The following is an 18,119-nucleotide window of genomic DNA, read 5'->3' as shown; positions in this document are numbered from 1 at the left end:
GTTAGTATAGTCGATCCTGTATACCGTAAACTACATTACCCAGAAACCACAAGGAGCCATGCAATGTTGACGTGTATTTTACTGGTACTGAGGAAAATTTCTGTTTCGCATCATCCAGTTGTCAAATCCGGACACAATTTCACTGGATGTTGAACAATAATACATTTTATTGTGCATTTTAAGCGGTGAGTGGCTTCGCGACAGTGTGTGACGATGTCCGGAGAAATTTCTATGATTGGTAAGTTGACAGTGAGTTATTCCTTTCCAGTAATTAACCGGTGACTGGATGCTAACACATGAGCTAACAGGTTGTCGTTTGTTAACATGCGTGTTGCTACCGGTCCACAGGCTCGGTGATCCTGGCCCTGTTCCTGGCCGGATATCTGGGCCAGCAGTACCTGCCTCCCCCCAAACCCAAAGTGATCGGCCTGGACCTGGGCACCACTTTTTGCTCTGTGGGCGTCTTCCACCCGGGCAGCGGGGAAGTGGAGGTGATAGCAGACGAAGAGGGGAGGAAGAGCATCCCCAGCTCAGTCTCCTTCACCAAGACCGAGGTGCTGGCCGGACACGAAGCCGTAGACCTCGCTGACACCAACCCTCAAAACACCATCTACGATGCCAAGAGGTTCATCGGGAAGATATTTGAGCCGGAGGTGATGGAGAGGGAGAGTGCTCGGTACCCGTTTAAGGTGAGTCATACTGGGGCTGGTGGGTGAGCAGTGGCTGCTGAGCGGTGTTAACTCGTCTCCTCCAGGCACACACAGGTTCAGGAGCTGCTTTTCTTTGATTCAAGAGTTTATTTGTCCTCTTCTTCTCATTAGGGTACAAATTTTAACAAAATCATTTTGATATATTGCCCAGTAATTGGCCCTTGCACTGAAATCTGTTTGTGTTCTCTCTTCCCTCCCTCCTTCAGGTGATTAACAACAATGGAAGTGCAGAGTTTCTGATCTCCACCAACCAAACCTTCACCGTGAGCCCAGAGTTCATTGGCTCCAGGCTCCTGCTGAAGATGAGGAAGATAGCCGAGAGACATCTGGGCGTGCCTGTCCAGAAAGCTGTCATCTCTGTGCCTGCAGAGTTTGATGAGAGACAGAGGAACTACACTGTCAGGGCTGCCAACCTCGCCGGTCAGTTCCCTTATTATCTTAAGATGACATTGGATGACTTTAATGAGTCTTTTGACAGAACTGTACATCAGACATCGGAGTTTAAAAACTCATAATGGCATAATGTGCACACTAACTCGTATGTTACCGTGTTGCAGGCTTGGAGATCCTGCGTGTGATCAACGAGCCCACGGCTGCAGCCATGGCCTACGGCCTGCACAAAGTGGACGTCTTTAACGTGCTGGTGGTCGATCTCGGGGGAGGAACCCTGGATGTGTCTCTGCTCAACAAACAGGGGGGCATGTTCCTCACCAGAGCCATGGCAGGTAAGTGCTCCACTGTCTCAGTAAAAACAGATCGGAGGTAATATGAACCCACTGGTGTCTGAAAAAGCAGCATTAACTTTTGGTGTACAGCAAAAGCTTAAAAGCATTATGAAAGACCTGATTAAATTTTAGTGTTCGTAATCTGAAACGTCACAAAGCAGCTTTCGTCTAAGGCTTGAGTGAGAACACTGTTATTAAGCTGATGTTTTTTTGCAGGAAATAACAAGCTGGGAGGCCAAGACTTCAGCCAGAGGTTGCTCCAGTACACCACAGAGCGTGTGCGACAGGAGTTTGGCGTCCCACCCACCCTCAAAGAGGACATCCATCGGCTCCGACAGGCTGTGGAAGCTGCCAAACTCAACCTCACCCTCCAACCTAGTGTCAGCATCAAGGTGCCTCTGCACCTTCACACACACAGCAGCTCTGAGTCACCTGAAGGCTCTGCCCCTGCTCCAGTTCTCTTCCAGACTGTGATCGCGCGTGAGCTGTTTGAGGAGCTCAACGAGGACCTTTTCCAGAAGATTCTGGCTCCTGTCGAGACCGTGTTAGCTGAGGGCCACCTGGAGAAAGAGGACGTGGATGAGATCGTCCTGGTCGGAGGGTCCACCAGGATACCACGGATCAGGAGGCTGATCAGCGAGTACTTTGGGAAGGAGCCCAACACATCAGTGGACCCTGACCTGGCTGTGGTTACAGGCGTGGCCATTCAGGCTGGCATCATGGGCGGCTCCTGGCCTTTGCAAGTGAGCGCCATAGAAATCCCCAATAGACACCTGCGCAAGACGAACTTTAGCTAATCTTTATGAAGTTTATTTATTAAGATAAAAGGGATCCCACAGAAACTTGCCAGAGATTCCAAACTGTGTCCAGCTTCGCTGAAGTGCTTAATTTAACATCTGCTGATGTGAGAAAAATGCACAACAAAAATCTGTTTCACCTAAATGGAGACATAGAAGACGTTCAGGTTTTCAGCTCGTCTCGTGCTTCTTTGTTTGTGAAAGCTGGCGGAAACCAAAAAAAAAAAAAAAAAAGTGCAAATCATGTTTTGAAACATACCAGCGTTCCTCTTTGACGTGTAGTGACTGGAGGAAGTCAACAGTTCTCCTCTCATTGTCAAAGTCACAGCTGCTTTTGTTGTGCAAAGTTTCAGCAGAAATAACACGGTGAGATTCTGATGAAATGTGAATGGGAAGCTTCTCTGTCGTGCATCTACTACTCCATTCAGCTTCACTGATGATGCTTAGTTACGGTAGATACTTTAATGGTGTTCAATTCAGGGAACAACCACTCATTTAAAGGACTTAAAGACTAGCCAGTATGTCTTCAGCTATTTATTTATTTATTCTTGTTTAACAGTGTGGCTGTGTGGATGTTAGTATGTATGAGTGCAGGCCTTTTCACACACATACCCCCCCCCCCCCCATCGAAGTTTGACATACAGTGTGTTTGTGCCTTTTTAGAAAGCTGCTAATGTCTAAATAGAAGCAAAGCGCTGCAAGTTAGTGGTTCAGACAGAGGCCTTTGTCCAGGTCCCTGATGATTTTTCGTCCACTGGAAGGCAACTGGGAAACAGAGACACCTCAGATATGCACAATTAATTTATAACAAATTCACTGCAATAGAGACTACTCACCTAATACATAAGGTATCCTGGGGAGGTGCACAGTCCCCAGCTAACAGATGAAGGTGCGTGTTGGGGAAAGCCTTAATGTTCACACAGTACTGTAAAGCTTAAATCATTAGCATCATTAACCCCCCCCTCCCCTTTGAAGAGAATACAGGTTAGATTATTTGCCTCCGAGAGAGATGGAGGAGACATGCTCAGTGCTGCACTTTGACAATTTCCACTTTTTTTTTTTGTGCAATAGCGCACGTTTCATTTAAATGGCAGTCACTTACACGCTGCAAATAATTGTGCTGCAATTGAGCGAGCCTGCTTTTGCTGCTGTACGTAGAGAAGGCCAACTCTGAAGGACCAAAGCCTTGCTTACTGGTGCCTTGTGTATTTGATATTGAGAAATGTGTTACTGTCACATACAGGATGTTTGATCAGAGTGCATAAAATGTTATGAATACGTTTATATTTTAGTGTGAAGAAAATCATTTTCACCTGCACTTGACAGTAGGCTGGTTATTGTACATCTATGGAAGTTGACTGCCATTTCTCTCTTCAAAATAAAATTTAAAACCCAGAGCTCAGTATCTCAAGTACAGAAGTACCAAGAACATAAGGTACTCACATTCCTTTAAAACATTTTTGCCAAGCATCATTAATGAGTAGCTGTATTTATTTTTTTTCTCCTTTTTCTCAGATGATGCATCTCATGTTGTAACTGATGTTGATGTAAGAGTCTTCATTTCATGAAGTTGATTTGAGGCTCTGCTGTTTGATGCTGTACAAGTTGTTTCAGTCTCCATGGAAATAGGGCGACCAAAAACAAGCAATGTGACTGGGGTCTATTTTTATATTCCAAGTTTAACACATTGTCAGAGTATCCACCAACAAGATGAGAGGTTAAATTGCTTTGACCTATTAAAATTGCATTTGTAAACTTCTGCACTGTCTCTTTATTAGGTCCATTTTGTGGCCTGTATATTCCAGAGCAGCCTACACAAAGCACTTCACATAGTCATCACATATAGCAGTTGTTATGGATGCACTTCACTAATATTTAACTTGAAGATTATATTTCCTGCTTCCTGCTCTGCCTGTCAGCAAAGTCATTTGCCCAATGACTAATCTTTAAAAAGAGATCTGACCCTTCTAAGAGTTTTAGTAGCACACTGTGACCCACTTTAAAGTTTTATGTAGGCAAACATGATCACTCACGTGACTTCTGCAGCTTTACTAGAGTCAGGAAAAAAAACTTTTGAAAGAAATGCTTCCTTACACGAAACAGAGAATTTCGTAAACAGAACAAAACACCAATAAGAAACTCTTCTAATAGAAGATTTTTTTTAATGTTTTTACTTCTGAGGCACAATGATACCCAAAGAAAAGTCAACACAAAACAGAATCAGTTCCTTGACCCTGTGCAGCCTGCTGTGATACATGTAGTAGCGTCCCTTCAGTTAGCTTGGAGCCTTATTTTCACATTTAGCACCCACTTCATTTAGCTTATAGCATTCAGCTTTACACCAGAAACTAACATTAAGATGCATTTTGTTTGTCAGCACTACAATAACCACAGTCCTAACTGCCGTCCACAGGCTGAACAGGAAATGAAATGTCTCCCATCATGACCACACTATTGCTATTACTATTCAACTGACACATTGTTCCAATGTAATTCTTAGTTGGCTGGAACATCTCTCACACTGGTTCACCTTTTATGTACAATAACACATTCAACATAGCACTGCACACAGGATAAAAAGTACATTTCCAGTCAGGATACAAACAATACACCTTACATGTTTTTTAAAAAAAAAAAAAAAAAAAAAAAAAAAGAAAAAAGAAAGAAAGAAACCATAACACATTCACATTAACCATAAGAAGACAGCACATATCTCCACCCCAAACCATTTCCACCAGTTCGTCTTTTGGTTACACACTGGGAGCACAGCTCACACAAGTCATTTGATATGATCATTACTGTAACATGCACTGATCAAAGATAGGCCAAGGGGTTCATTCAGCCTCTATCAAAATAATTATCTTACATAAACCATGTGAACATTTCACCTGGAGGAGAAGGCAGGACCTTTGTAAACAGCTTGTTTGGTTTTTTTTTGTGGTTTTTTTCCTCTTTAAATACAAATATAATGTTAGTACTATATGAACAACAGCACATTGGAGTGCTGACAGAAGGCTCATGCTGCAATAAAGGATTGTAAAAAGCCTCGTTAAAAAGAAATTAATTCGCTAAGAGAAGATTATCATTTACATTTACAGTGTTTAAAATAATAAACTGCTTTGGAAAATTAGCTCAAAGAATCTGGACACTCAGTAACTCTTGGACATTTAGATCTGAGAGAGGAGGCTGCAGATTTGGCGAATTCCATCAATAAAAAGTGCGTGTGATATACAGTATTTCTAACAAGCAAAAACCCTATTTACAAAATGTACACACAGCAGCTGGGTGGTTGTTTTCTCCATCAGATACAGCAGTCTGTCAGTTTATCAGTAGGACAGAGGAGGAGAACAGACTTTACACTGACTAAAACAGGAATGATTTGAACAAAGAGCGTTGTTGTCTCCATCTCCGTCAGCAGATTCACACAGGCTTAGTTCAATCGCTGGCTGATGCCCTAATTGGCGTAGAAGTCGTATCCGTTATCTGCATACAGCTCCTCAGCACTGCCAACTCCATTCCTCACCTCTGGAGGGCGCCAAAGGAAAAAGCAAAAAAAAAAAGTCAGGAAACTGTATCACTTATCAGCTGTGTGAAAACTCTCACCTTCAGTCAAAAGTTAACAAAAGAAAAAGGAGTATTAAATTCAAAATTGAATTTAAATGGAGAAAATTATGAAGCACAACAACAATCAGGTGGCAATGACATGGCTTACCTCTTGCCCCCAGCACGAGAGGCTGTCTAGACAGACCGGGGCGTCTATACACACAACGTTGTCTCCATTGGGAGGAATGTGGGGGAGATTTGGTGCATGAAGCGATGGATGAATAGATGAAGGGGAGAAGGGCAAAGGAGGCAGAGAGGTGGCAGGTAACGAGGGATACAACGGATGCATGGAATAAAAAGGAAGAAGTCACTGCTGGTGGAGGAGATGGAGAGGAGGTAAGATGGACAGGAGGCGGCGCGCATCACACACGAAGGATGGAGGAGGCAGGCGGCTACTGGGGCTGACCTTCAACAGGGAAAGAGAGGAAGAGGAGGAGGAAGAGGAGGAGCGAAAACATTCACACATGCTGGGATGGAGTGACATGCCAGTGGGGCGACTGAAACTCAAGAAGGCTCATTTCTCATCTTAAATTTAAAAAGTGTTTTGTTTTTGTAAAATCAGTAAATCAAAAAGGTTCAGCACAGAGAGAGGAATTAGTTTTTGACTTCAGGAGCCCCAATAAACAATGACAAGAACACACTACAAGACATCCAAGGCTGGCAGACATGTACACATCCCCCTGATCCCTGTATGAGGGTCTTACCAGAAAAGATAAGTTTCTCCTTCATGACGCTGATGTCTCGACTGGACCTCCTGACTGCGGCGCTCAGCATGATCTGCTCAGGGTTGTAGCTGTGCATACCGCTCATACGATACCTGCGAGGTCACATGTTAGGTCAGAAATCACCTTGAGACAATGTGGATATCACAAAATACTGCTGCCTCTGCTCGTAAACATGCAGTTTAGGGTTCAGTTCTGATCTATAGAAGAATAACATTTTATTTACTAGAAAGAACTAGGGAGTTCATGTACACGCCTGGCTGTGTTTTATGGAAAAAAACTGTTTAAGTGAAGTTATTCTCTGAGCAAACTGATTCCTAAATTGAAGTAACAGAAAATTGGATCTGAAAGTTCAGTTTAGGTGTGCACAAAAAAACGTGTATATTGGACTGAGTTTTGAGATGCCAATTTTTAATAAGGCTGCATTAATAAAGCGTTTACTTAAGCTTCATAAGTCATTCATAAGTCATTATTAAACAACTAATTTTGGGTTGCCAGGTTGTGCACACTCAATTTAACTTGGGTTTACCCTCTGCATTTGGTAAATCTGCATTGATAAATGCTCAATAATGTGCTAAATGGATTTTGGTGCAAAAGCCCTGCAGCCTTTTTCCAGAGGATAAGTGGTCATACAGTCCGCTCAATAAAAGTTATTTTTTCACAACCTGACAACCCTTCAGTTGTTCTTATCAATGACTTTCAATTGATCTATTCAGCATTAGCATTACGGATTAAATGACTCGTTAACCATCAATAAAGCAATTATAACTTGGACAGCATGTATAAATGGGGTCTTATTAGAAAGTGGGACCAAAACATGTCATATATGTAATATTTTATACCTATTATTTTTAGTGTGTAAAGTACAAAATACTTTTTTCCTGCATGTGAAATGTTACGATTGGTCAAGACAGAGGAATTAATTTCCTGTATGTGAAAATGACCTAGTCCTAGTTTTAATGAACAGCCTTGATTTCAATTAACTGAACTGAAGAGCATTAGTCACAATAAACCAATAACTAATGCACAGAGGCATTCAGGAGGAGAAATGAAGACAAGCGAGGCTTTAGTTCATCAGCATTAATAAAAGCCAATCCTGAGGCACTTCCCCCTGATGAAGGCATATTCGTAGTTCATTTTGGACGCTTAGTTGTTTGGCTTAATGAGACAGATAATAAATTTAAAATCTCACTGGGGACTTGCTGTGGATATTTTGTGCTGTGTGGGTGGAAAGCATTTGTTTTGTTTCAGCCCACAGGGATAAAGAAGTGAGCTTTTCCCTCCAGAGGAAAGAGGCAGCAGTGCTTCAAAACGATTCAGATGAGATACAGAGAAGTGAGAGGGAGAAAATAAATATAGAAAGACAGTAGAAGTAAGGTTGAGCAAAAAATCTGATGAAAATTGATAAGAGAGCGACAGAAATAAAAAGAAATCAAAAGGTAAAGAATGAAAAAAGATAGATGGCAAAGAACGCCAATGGATAAAGACAGTGAAAGACAGAAAGAGGGTGAAAAGAGAAAGACTTTGGGTCAGATAGGTGACCCAGTTACCTGATCATGTGATAGCTGAGAGAAGATGCCAGAATGCAGCAGAGGAGGAGAAGAGCATGCACATCAGGCAGAGGAGAGAGGACGAGGAAGGAGAGGCGGAAGGACAAAAAAGGACAAAAGAAGGCGGGAGACAAGAGAGGTCAGTTTAGAAGCCAGCAGAAGCTACTGTAGAGCTTGACTAGGCAGAGCAAACCTGCACCGGATCATGAAAACAAAAACAAAATATCACTGCCCCCCATCCCAGAAACAACAGGAGGACAAACCATCTATCTGAAAAAACAATACCACACTCTCCACCAGAGGAACAGAAACACTGGAGGATGTGAATGGTTTATACACTTTAGCTAGGAGGGCGCATGTTCATACAAAGTCCATCTTCTCTGCCACCACAGAGGTAGATGGGGAGAGGACAGCAGAAATACATCATAACAGCTTACACAACCACATAACAAAAATGCTCTGAAGCAACTAATTGTGTGCACTTCTAAGCCTTTCATGTCAAGGTCATTACAGCTAAATCATAGAAAAAGGATGAAAACACACCCAAACACTGCTGTCACACCCAAACACTGCAGGCAGAGTGAGCACAACAGGAGACACGCACAGACACGCACAGACACACACACACACACACACACACACACACACACAAGCCAAACAAGAGCATCATTTACTTTCCTCTTCATTCACCAGCAGAAAAATGGAGAAACATTAGCTTGCATAAGCTGCATAAGCCCCCACTTTAGTGATTTAAATACAGTTACATCACCATGTGACTGTACTTACTTTTGGAAAATGAATATTCCTATGACTACAGCAAAGGAGACGAGGTCCACAGACACCCACATCAGGCAGTATCCATGTGGTCTCTGGAAACACACACACACACAAAAAAATTATGGTTAGTCTCAATTTTGTCCTCAACAAGTTTATAGCACGATCCACCACTGGATGGCGTTGTATGTCAACAATACAGTCTGTTATATGAGTGGTAACATTGAAAATGTCTTGAATTTAAAATCTAACATAAATAAATGTATTTTATTGACAAAACTGAACTAGTCACTTCCACTGGCCTTCTTAACGTCCAGTGGCAGTTTTCATTTGACTTAAATCCACAGATCAAATTAACAGACAATGCTGCAGATGCCCAACAGCCTAGACTCTGCCTGAAGCACAGCAGGGGGCCAGGGTCACATCAACATGTTGTCATGCAGAGTTCCCGTATGGTTGCACAGACTGGGGGGACCAGGCTGACCCACTGCAAAGACGAGGGAAGTGAAACGATACCAGAGGGGCACAGTGTGATACTACCCATGCTGAAGGGTTTTTGGGAGACGACTGAACCAGAAAACCATGAGTCATTCTCTACAGGAACATTGATGGTGCTTGTCCCTCTGCTGAACCGGGCCTTCAGATGAGTGTTGGAAATTAATAGGGTAGCATGTTCAGTACAGGAATAAACACACAAGATGAGCTCAGTTGAAGGCTCAGGTCTCTTATTGATATCACTCGGTAAAATCCAATTTAGTCATGCAGAGGAGGTGCAGCTGAAGGAGAAGAGACAGGCTGGACGGGCACATCATGTATAAAATGCACATATCACAGATGGAGTGTAGCATATTAAAAACAAATACAAGGAAATCAAATGTTGCACTTTAATGTGAAATTACTAGACCAATTTTAAGCAGAGTTTTTCATTAAAGAAATGTGGTCAGGTACAGAAACAGAGCAGCATTTTTGTGTTCTTAATTGTAAAGTGATATCATCACACACATTACAACCTGTGGTCAGTTAATGAAAGCCAGAGAGAAAAGTGAGAAGTTTCAGACAGAGAACAAGAAAAAACACACAAAAAAAAACCACACACATACAGCATGTGATGGATCCTTACCATGAGCCAGATGGGGTAAGGCACCCTTCTAAGGATATGTGGGGCCTCTGAGGAGACTGACGACACCCCACTGCACCAGAGCACCGAGTACAGCCAGGGCTCGTTGACAGTGTAGAGGGTGAGGTTAATGTGGTTCTCGGAGAAGTCACTGAAACCAATCACACATATTCAAACACGTTTCGTTTTTTTTAAATAATCCAAAGTGTTAAGGTGTCAACCTGATAACATACAGGTTTGTGTGCATGTTCCCACCTGATGTCCTGTGTGCTGGCCTGGTTGTATCTGAGCAGCAGCCTGCTGATGCCTGACTGATGGAGACTTTGAGGACTCAGTTTCTCCACTGAGGTCTGGATCAGACCAGGTGCCAGCTGTCTCACCTGAGCTCTGTGCTCATCTGGAGTCCACATCACCTGCACACAGCGCAATACACAGAACACACTGTTACACTTGTCTCTATGAAACTTTGTGTCATCAATATTAATGAAGTAACAGGGTGTGAATGCACATGAACAGGACAAGGGAACGATCTTGTCCCTTGTAATAGCAAGATCAATTTATATAGCTATTTTATAGCTAGTTTATATTCATTCACATTTTAACCTATCCTATTTGCATGACTGCAGGCTGGGTGTTCAGTTTACCCACCAGGTTCTGAGGAACCCCAGATTGCTCCACAGCTTGCAATGTATCATTGATCCAGCTGTGGTAGCAGGGGTGGTCTGGAGGAGGTCTCCTGAGCCTGAAAACCACTGTGCTGTTATGATAGGAGGCCAGCTTTAGAAGCTGCTCCAGGCTGCACACACTCTGGTTGGCAATCAGAGTCTTCTCATGCTGGGACAGAGTGTGCACCATCCAGAAGGGGTCATCCTGAAACAGTGGGACAGAGCAGCGCGAGGATATTGCTGGTTTTACTTTTTAAAATACAATGAATAAAAGAAATACACTGACACAACAGAGGCAGAATAGCCAAGTGTCTTTGTACAGCAATTTGATCTCATATAATCTAAGCTTCAGAAGAAAATATTTAACAAACACATTTTAAAATGCAAAATAAGAATGGAAGACATGGACAAAGACTACAGTTTACAGAGAGACATTTGGCACAGTAGTTTTTAACCAAGTATATTATGGAGTACAAATACTTGAGTACACTGTCGAAGGATTAAAGTGGAGCACAGCAAAGATGCTCAGCGCTGCAGCTTGCAACAAATATACCCAGACTCTCCTCCTTAGTAACATAATAAGAAAGTGGTGACTAAGTAGGAATACAACAATAGAGTAGGTCAGTTTTCCATTTCTTTGAGCTGTTGCTCTGTCATATGGACCCATGCAGGGAAGAATAATTGGGTACAAGGACAGGCAGTATTTATAGACGCACTTTTCATGGCTTGCTTGTCAGTGTATTTTCATCCTGTTTGACCCACAAGTCTGGCACTCCAAACAGGCTGAAACAAAAAATTATTCTGAAGCACTGGCCGACCCTGATGCACCCTCCCAAATATTAATGGATCTCAGTGTTTAGATGAAACGAGAGAATGTCATGAAGGATCAATGAGCGAGGAGCGCGACTCAGCACGTGAGGAGCATGACTCAGTGGGCTAATGACCTTTATCACACATCACTGCACCTCACGCTGTGAGAAGAGATGAAATGGTTTCAAAATAATCCTCAAATTTAGTCACCAGAACTACCTTTAGGAACCACTGTCCTGCGTTGAGCTGTTGCAGATCTGTCCAGTTGAAGAGAGAGGCTTCCTCCATCTGTCTGTCTGGGAAAACCTTCTCTACGTCCGTGGTCCTCCGCAGTGTGCGGTCGTGGATCAGGAAAGGCACTCCATCCGTGCTAGTGACCAGAGAGGGGTTCAGAGTTTTAAAGATGCAAGTGGGAAAGAAAAGGAAGGAAGAAAGAGGAGAGCATATGAATAAAACACTAATGTTCTCATTTCCATTATGGTCACATAAGTCTGATTGGCCAGAGGGTTTTTTCCATTTCATGTTTCTGACATAGCGGCTTTATCACCACTCACCCCTTAATGGATTATCCCCTACTGACACCAAAGCTTTAATTACAGGTACGTTGATCATTTCTGCTTCACATTAATTAGAATTAATGTTCATAGTTGGGCAGCAGCAGTAATCTGCATAACCCATAGAAACCCAGATATACAAAATCCCACCCAACTATTGTCACTCTGTTTTCAATCAAAAGGACTCAAATGCATCACCAAAGGTCAGTTTATATGTAGCTCGTGCTTGAAATACATGTTGAACAAGAGCAGGAGATAAAGCGAGGGCTGAGATAAAAAAATGGTTTGGTCCAGTTGTGAGGTTTTTAATGGGAAACACATGACCACACATGACCTCCATGTTTTTGAAACCATGACAACACAAAAAGCAACTGCTTTTCTCAACATCTGCTATTAAAAGCTAAGCTAAGCTAAGAAAAAAAAAAAAAAATTCTGTGTGAACATGAGTGTGTCTGAAGTGTTTTACCAAAATATTTTCATTTGGAGAAAAATAGATGGATGCAAAGGAAAGGGAGGCAGGAAAATATGTTGCATGTGTTTGTGTGTGTGCGCGTCTGGTTTGCTGCAGGAGAGGAGTCTCATTGTCGTTCTGGCTGTCATCAAGTCAAATTACTCAGCAGTCAGGAGCTTACCTGTCATCAGCCTGCACTAATCAAACACACATTCACCTCATTTAGGACAGAGAACATAGTCAGCGCGCACACACACACGGCGCCAAGGTGGTTGCTAATTCAATGAAAGTCTGGAGTTGGTTAAGCTGTAAGACTGCAGTGACAATAACCGGAAACACACTACAGTTGTAAAATACAGGCCCAACCCACAAACACACAACATGCACCAACTAAGAAACCCTCCTCACTTATCACAATAACTCATCCTCCATCACTGTGCATGCATGAGTAAACATGTACACCCACTATCCATCACGTACCACGGCCACTAGACCATCCACCCTCCCCACTTCCTCTTTCCTCCTCCAAGTGTGTCTTGCTGGGCTCAGCCTGTCACCTCCCATTATGTTGGTGATGTCATGCCTCCATCTACTGACTGATGATAAAATGATCTGCCGTTGCATCGCTTGAGCCTATTTAGTGCTGTTAATATCTAGAGTATGTGTTGAGTTATTGGTTACTGGTTTCTCTCTACTTTATGTGTTTTATGTGTTTCTCTTTGATGACAATATTTTCTTAAGACCATATAACCATTGCTTTTTTTTGACAGACCTCATAACCCACCTTACTACATTATATCAACAGAGTAGACAATTAACAAAAGCATCAGCTTATCCTGGTAGTGGTCTTCAGATGTTTTGGGGAAACCAGTGTTTTGAGTGACCTCACTGAAAAGAATAAATAACCCTTAATTTGTTTGGCTTGGTAACTGCTGTATTGTGTGTGTGTGTGTGTGTGTGTGTGTGTGTGTGTGTCTCTACCTGATAGCAACATCAGCCTCCAACCCTGTGACGTTCATTTGCAGAGCTCGCTGAAAGGACCACAGTGTGTTCTCTGGAGCAAGCTGAAAACGTACATGCACACAGACATAGACAGACACACACATAGCAAAGACAAAGACAAACACACAGTTATTACTTGAGCTAATAGGCGACTTAACTGTCCCGCTACAGAGAAAAAAAACAAGACACAAATTCTATTAATGTTTTTCAGTAGTTTATTTTACATCAAGTAAAAAAATAAAAAACAATCATCATTAATGTGGTTTAAACACAGATGTATATCAACAGACTTCTTCCTCTGAACACAAATGAATATCATGAAATGAAAAATCCCAGTGCCCTCTTGCTATTTAACTCTTCAGGTCAAGGTTATGATCAATACCAAGCCAATAGGTTATACATCACTTACTCACTCTCACTGTGAGACCCTCGAGTAAGGCTGGGACCAACAGGATAGGAATTATGTTATAATCAATACAGAGTCCATCTGGTAACTGAGCCCAGTCATGTGACTTTTTTTTTCCAGTGGGAGTTTCTTACAGCCTCACAGAGCCACTCCTAATTTTAGATTCCATTGTGAGGATCGATCGCTTTACGTAAATACCACAAAAAGGCAGGGTGTGTTTGGTGGGTGTGAGTAACTGTTATGAAAAAAAACCCAAGAAATTCCTTTTCCTTTGAAGTATTGCGCAATACTCAGCAGTTAACTGTGCCAAGAACATAAATCCTTCTGCAGGTAACATTTAGAAGCAATAAAATTAATCCAAGCACATATATCAAACATAAAAAATGAAAATGCCATTTAGTGTGCATGAACCATATCAGTGTGTCCTTCTGATGCATGTTTAACTCAGAGGCTCTAACACAGGCTCTGAGTTAGAGCAGTAGAGTCTAAAATCTGATCTGAGAGAGAGGTGGTGTAACTGAAAAAGGTGAAGAGACAGCAGTAAAACTGATCATAAGAAATATACAATCAATTCTGTTTCACATCAAGCTGCAAATTTAACAGTGGTCTCTGCACATCTTTGTCTTTGCCAGGCAGAAAATATACCCCTGCCATAGGGATGAGGCGGTGAGAGCTCCAGGCTCTGACTGGGTAATGTTTGTGGACTATTTTCAGTTGCGGGACCACAAGGTCATTAATAGACTAGAATAGCTCTGGGAAGAGCAGGAGAAGAGGAATGAATGAAAAACAAGGTGGACAAATATCTATAAAAGGCAGCACAGTTTCTCCTCTGGCTTCTCCAAATCAGTAATGATACTGCATTAGAATGGCTCAGGTTTAGGGTTTGATTCTCTGTGAAGCCAATACAGAGAACAGCTGAAAGTGTATAATGATGGATGTAGGATGATAGAGGCCAGCTGACTTACCATCGGGGCCCCCTGGTGACCAATAACCTCTGGGCGTGGTTTTAGACTAGTGGGCTCCATGATGCAGGGGGAGGTGATGTAGAGAGGCATCACATAGAGTCCCAGTAACACACTGAGATACAGCAGCACGACCACTACCTGGAACACTGGGACAATGGTTGATTATATAGTTGTGTCTGATGATGTGATGAAGTAATAATAATAATAATAATAATAATAATAATAATAATAATAATAATAATAATAATAATAATAATAATAACAACAACAACAACAACAACAACAACAACAACAGATCACATATATTATTATTATTATTATATAATTCTATAGGTTGAAAGAATAGTTTAAATGTTGGGAAATTTCACTCTCATTAGCTTAGCTCAGCATAAAGACTGGAAACTGGGTAAACTGTCCTCAATCTGCCTAGCAACACCTTTGATGCTCACTAATCAACACATCATATTGTTTGTTTTCAGGGAGTTATGTACCAGATTTTGATTCTCTCAACCAAAAGAAAAATGAGCGTATTCCCCGAAATGTCAAATGATTCCTTTAAAAAGGGGCTATTTGTGAGTTTTTTCTCTGTTGCCGAATGTGCTCTCTTGCCAGGAGTAGGTGTTGGTGATTGTCACTTGACAGAGCTTCGGCTGCCGTTGCGTTTACAAGACAGGAGGTTATAATACATTCTCTGAGCAGCACTACATCTTCAGGGCAGATTGGAGGCTACAGGAAATCCCTATCGAAAGTGAGGAGACGGGCTGCTACTAGCTGGTTAGCATGCTAACTTTGGTAGAGCAAAAGACGTGATAGAGAGAAGAGTCAACATTGGCGCTGCTTTCCACTGCTGGAGACAGGTCTTGGCGAGTAGAGGAATTAAGTTTGATGCTGAACTCACAAAATTTCCACTGGACTGTTAAGTAAACAGCTGTTAATGCCAATGTTGGCTATGCAGCAATAGCAAAACTTACAAATAGCTCCTTTAAAATGTTACAAATAATACACATCCAAATTTATACTACTTACAATCTCTCTCTCTTACTTTTACAAAGTACATAATAAAATGAGACATGTTTTTGGTAAATAATTGCCTTGTTAAAATTTATTTTTGCACTGATTGTTAGCAGCTTCTTTTGTGTGACCAGTTACAATTCATACACCAAGCTAGTTAGTCCCATGTCTTCAGCATGGAGATAAATAAACTAATTAAGCAGCAGTGATCCTCATGGGAAAACAATCCCTTTAAAAACAGGTTATGCTTTGATTTTTAACTAAGAGAAAATTAATGTCACATCTCAGACTTGTTCAGTTTTCAAAGAGATGTGTGATGGAAGTAGCTGCTGTGAGTGTGGGTAACGTTTAGGACCATTTATAGCAACGCCAACAACATTGACATCAGAGGCCAAGGAGATCACTTTCCCCTGCACACACCTCAGTGTAAGTGAGCGATGAAGGCTGCAAATGTGGGCACACACACAAACGCACTCACAGGGGAATGCATTTGTTTCAAGGTCAGCTGTGGGGCGGGGTTGAGTTGACAACTCTTGTTACACACGAGAGTCACAGCCCTCAAGCCCTCAAGCCCTCATCCCCACACACACCTTCTTTGGTATTCAGACTCCACTCTGCATTACAGCAGAGATGCTTTAGTGGTAGTAACCTGGCCGAGACCTTTCCACCTTGGCAAAATATCCAAAAGCACAACCAAAACATGTAGCTGAACAACTCTTTCATTAGTTTTAAATATCTCTCACAGTGAAAGGTAGAAACTGCCTTGTCCAAAAAAACAGTTATATAACTCAGTGAGAGTAAAAAGTATGTTTAGCCAAATGTATCCTCAGATTAACTAAGAGTCTTAACAATGTACATGATTGACTGACATTTACAATAAATACTATTGATAGATGTCCAGAAGACAACAAAACTAGCATATAAATGACACCAACTTTCAACACTATTCACACCCATTCCTTTCTACAGACACCATTAGCAGTGAGATCTGTAATACACACTCGGCACTGCTAATCCCCAGAAAGAGTCCTGTGCTTGACGAGAAAACAATCCAAGGTGTCCTGGCTGGAAAACATCACATGAGCCCGTAGGAATGTTCGTTATCTCCGACACCCTGGGTGGAGGTCCTGGCCTCTGTCTACATAGTGTTAATCATTCACCACTCTTCCTGTTTGTGTGTGTGTGTGTATGAGTGAGAGAGAGAGAGAGAGAGAGACACAGACTGTTACATCAGGTAACAGTAACTCGTATTGTGTGTCGCAAAGGTAACGTACTTGTTTTTTCTGCACGGGCGACCTGTCCAGCTACAATCCAAGACAGTGCTGTGACTGCAGCTAGAGCCCCTATGTGCAGGAACGGACCTGTGGCCTGGAGGCAGGAGATGGGGGGGAAAAAAAAAAAAAGAAGATATAAAGAAGTGAAGACAAAGAAAAAGAGAGATAAGGGAAAGAGAATAAGGGTTTAAGAGAGATGACAAATGAAAGAGAAACAAAGATAGAGAAGACAGAGAGGTATGGAATTACAGACATTATCTAGGGTTAAGACATCGGTAACACTATTCAGAGATAATAGCTATCATTTGCAGAGGCATTCAATTTTAATGGCACTCTAGCACACTTCAAATCACACATTCCTGTTGATGCAATAATCTCACAGGGAGACACTAATTATGCACTACTCACAACACCTTGGATGTTGTTTAGCTGCTAATTGTTACCAGGACACATGCAGATTGAGGGTTGTGTCACTTAAGTGTATGAGGTATAATCATACTTTGTTCAGTAAGGAACTGAAAAGAGATACCGAGAGTTTCTAAAGAGTCGATCACCACTCAGATCAAAGTGGTTGAAGCTCAACTGTTTTATCCAGTGCTCACAAAGTGGTTGGTAGGAGTCTAGGTTGTTATGTAGAAATAACAGACTGCCTCCACCCCATGGATCACAAGACTCACATTAGTACTGAAACTTGTCATTAAGAGTGATGTCAGAGCCTTTTGGTAGCTGAATGGTTACAGAACATGCCACATAACCACAACATCCACAGTTTGTGTCCTGCCTGGGGTTTTTGTTGCATGTCTCTCTTCCTCCCTTTTTTTCCAGTTTGTCTCTTCACTATCAACTGTCCAAAAAATAAAGTGATAATAAGCTATCAAAATCAGCTTTGAGGCTTCCCTATGTTTCAGTTTGCTGACCTGCAGGGAGATGGGAATGACATCCCACTCTTGTCCCCATGTTTGATTGACAGATATCACCCCAAC

The 18,119-nt window shown here is 42.0% G+C and overlaps 2 protein-coding genes across 3 annotated transcripts in view; one reads left to right on the top strand and one right to left on the bottom strand.

Moving 5' to 3' along the window:
* The first annotated feature begins 76 nt into the window (after window positions 1–76).
* Window positions 77–3,991, top strand: hspa13 (heat shock protein 70 family, member 13). Its single transcript, XM_071495923.1, has 5 exons — window positions 77–238; window positions 349–689; window positions 917–1,130; window positions 1,268–1,435; window positions 1,652–3,991. The coding sequence occupies exons 1-5, from the start codon at window positions 214–216 to the stop codon at window positions 2,230–2,232; spliced, it is 1,329 nt and encodes a 442-aa protein (XP_071352024.1). The 5' UTR covers window positions 77–213; the 3' UTR covers window positions 2,233–3,991.
* An 877-nt stretch (window positions 3,992–4,868) lies between these two features.
* LOC139631611 (glycerophosphodiester phosphodiesterase domain-containing protein 5-like) overlaps window positions 4,869–18,119 on the bottom strand; it is a 45,044-nt gene continuing 31,793 nt past the window's right edge. The window contains exons 6-17 of one of the 2 annotated variants that reach the window (XR_011693419.1): window positions 18,054–18,119; window positions 17,137–17,230; window positions 14,852–14,997; window positions 13,460–13,542; window positions 11,693–11,843; window positions 10,647–10,868; window positions 10,254–10,411; window positions 10,002–10,149; window positions 8,894–8,976; window positions 6,540–6,652; window positions 5,945–6,241; window positions 4,869–5,757 (exon numbers count right to left, since the gene is read on the bottom strand). The exon at window positions 18,054–18,119 is cut by the window's right edge and continues 33 nt beyond it. Coding sequence is in view for 1 of the 2 variants with exons in the window: in XM_071495922.1 (XP_071352023.1) it covers window positions 5,687–5,757; window positions 6,540–6,652; window positions 8,894–8,976; window positions 10,002–10,149; window positions 10,254–10,411; window positions 10,647–10,868; window positions 11,693–11,843; window positions 13,460–13,542; window positions 14,852–14,997; window positions 17,137–17,230; window positions 18,054–18,119 (1,335 nt within the window). In the remaining variant the exon portion in view is untranslated. The remainder of the gene's footprint in view (window positions 5,758–5,944; window positions 6,242–6,539; window positions 6,653–8,893; window positions 8,977–10,001; window positions 10,150–10,253; window positions 10,412–10,646; window positions 10,869–11,692; window positions 11,844–13,459; window positions 13,543–14,851; window positions 14,998–17,136; window positions 17,231–18,053) is intronic. The other variant, XM_071495922.1, reaches the window with a different exon arrangement.

This window comes from Trachinotus anak, unplaced genomic scaffold (genome assembly GCF_046630095.1).
Source record: "Trachinotus anak isolate AG129_WGS33_773 ecotype Australia unplaced genomic scaffold, CSIRO_AGI_Tana_v1 ptg000014l, whole genome shotgun sequence".
Lineage (NCBI taxonomy): Eukaryota > Metazoa > Chordata > Actinopteri > Carangiformes > Carangidae > Trachinotus > Trachinotus anak.
This window is presented reverse-complemented; position numbering and strand designations above follow the sequence as displayed.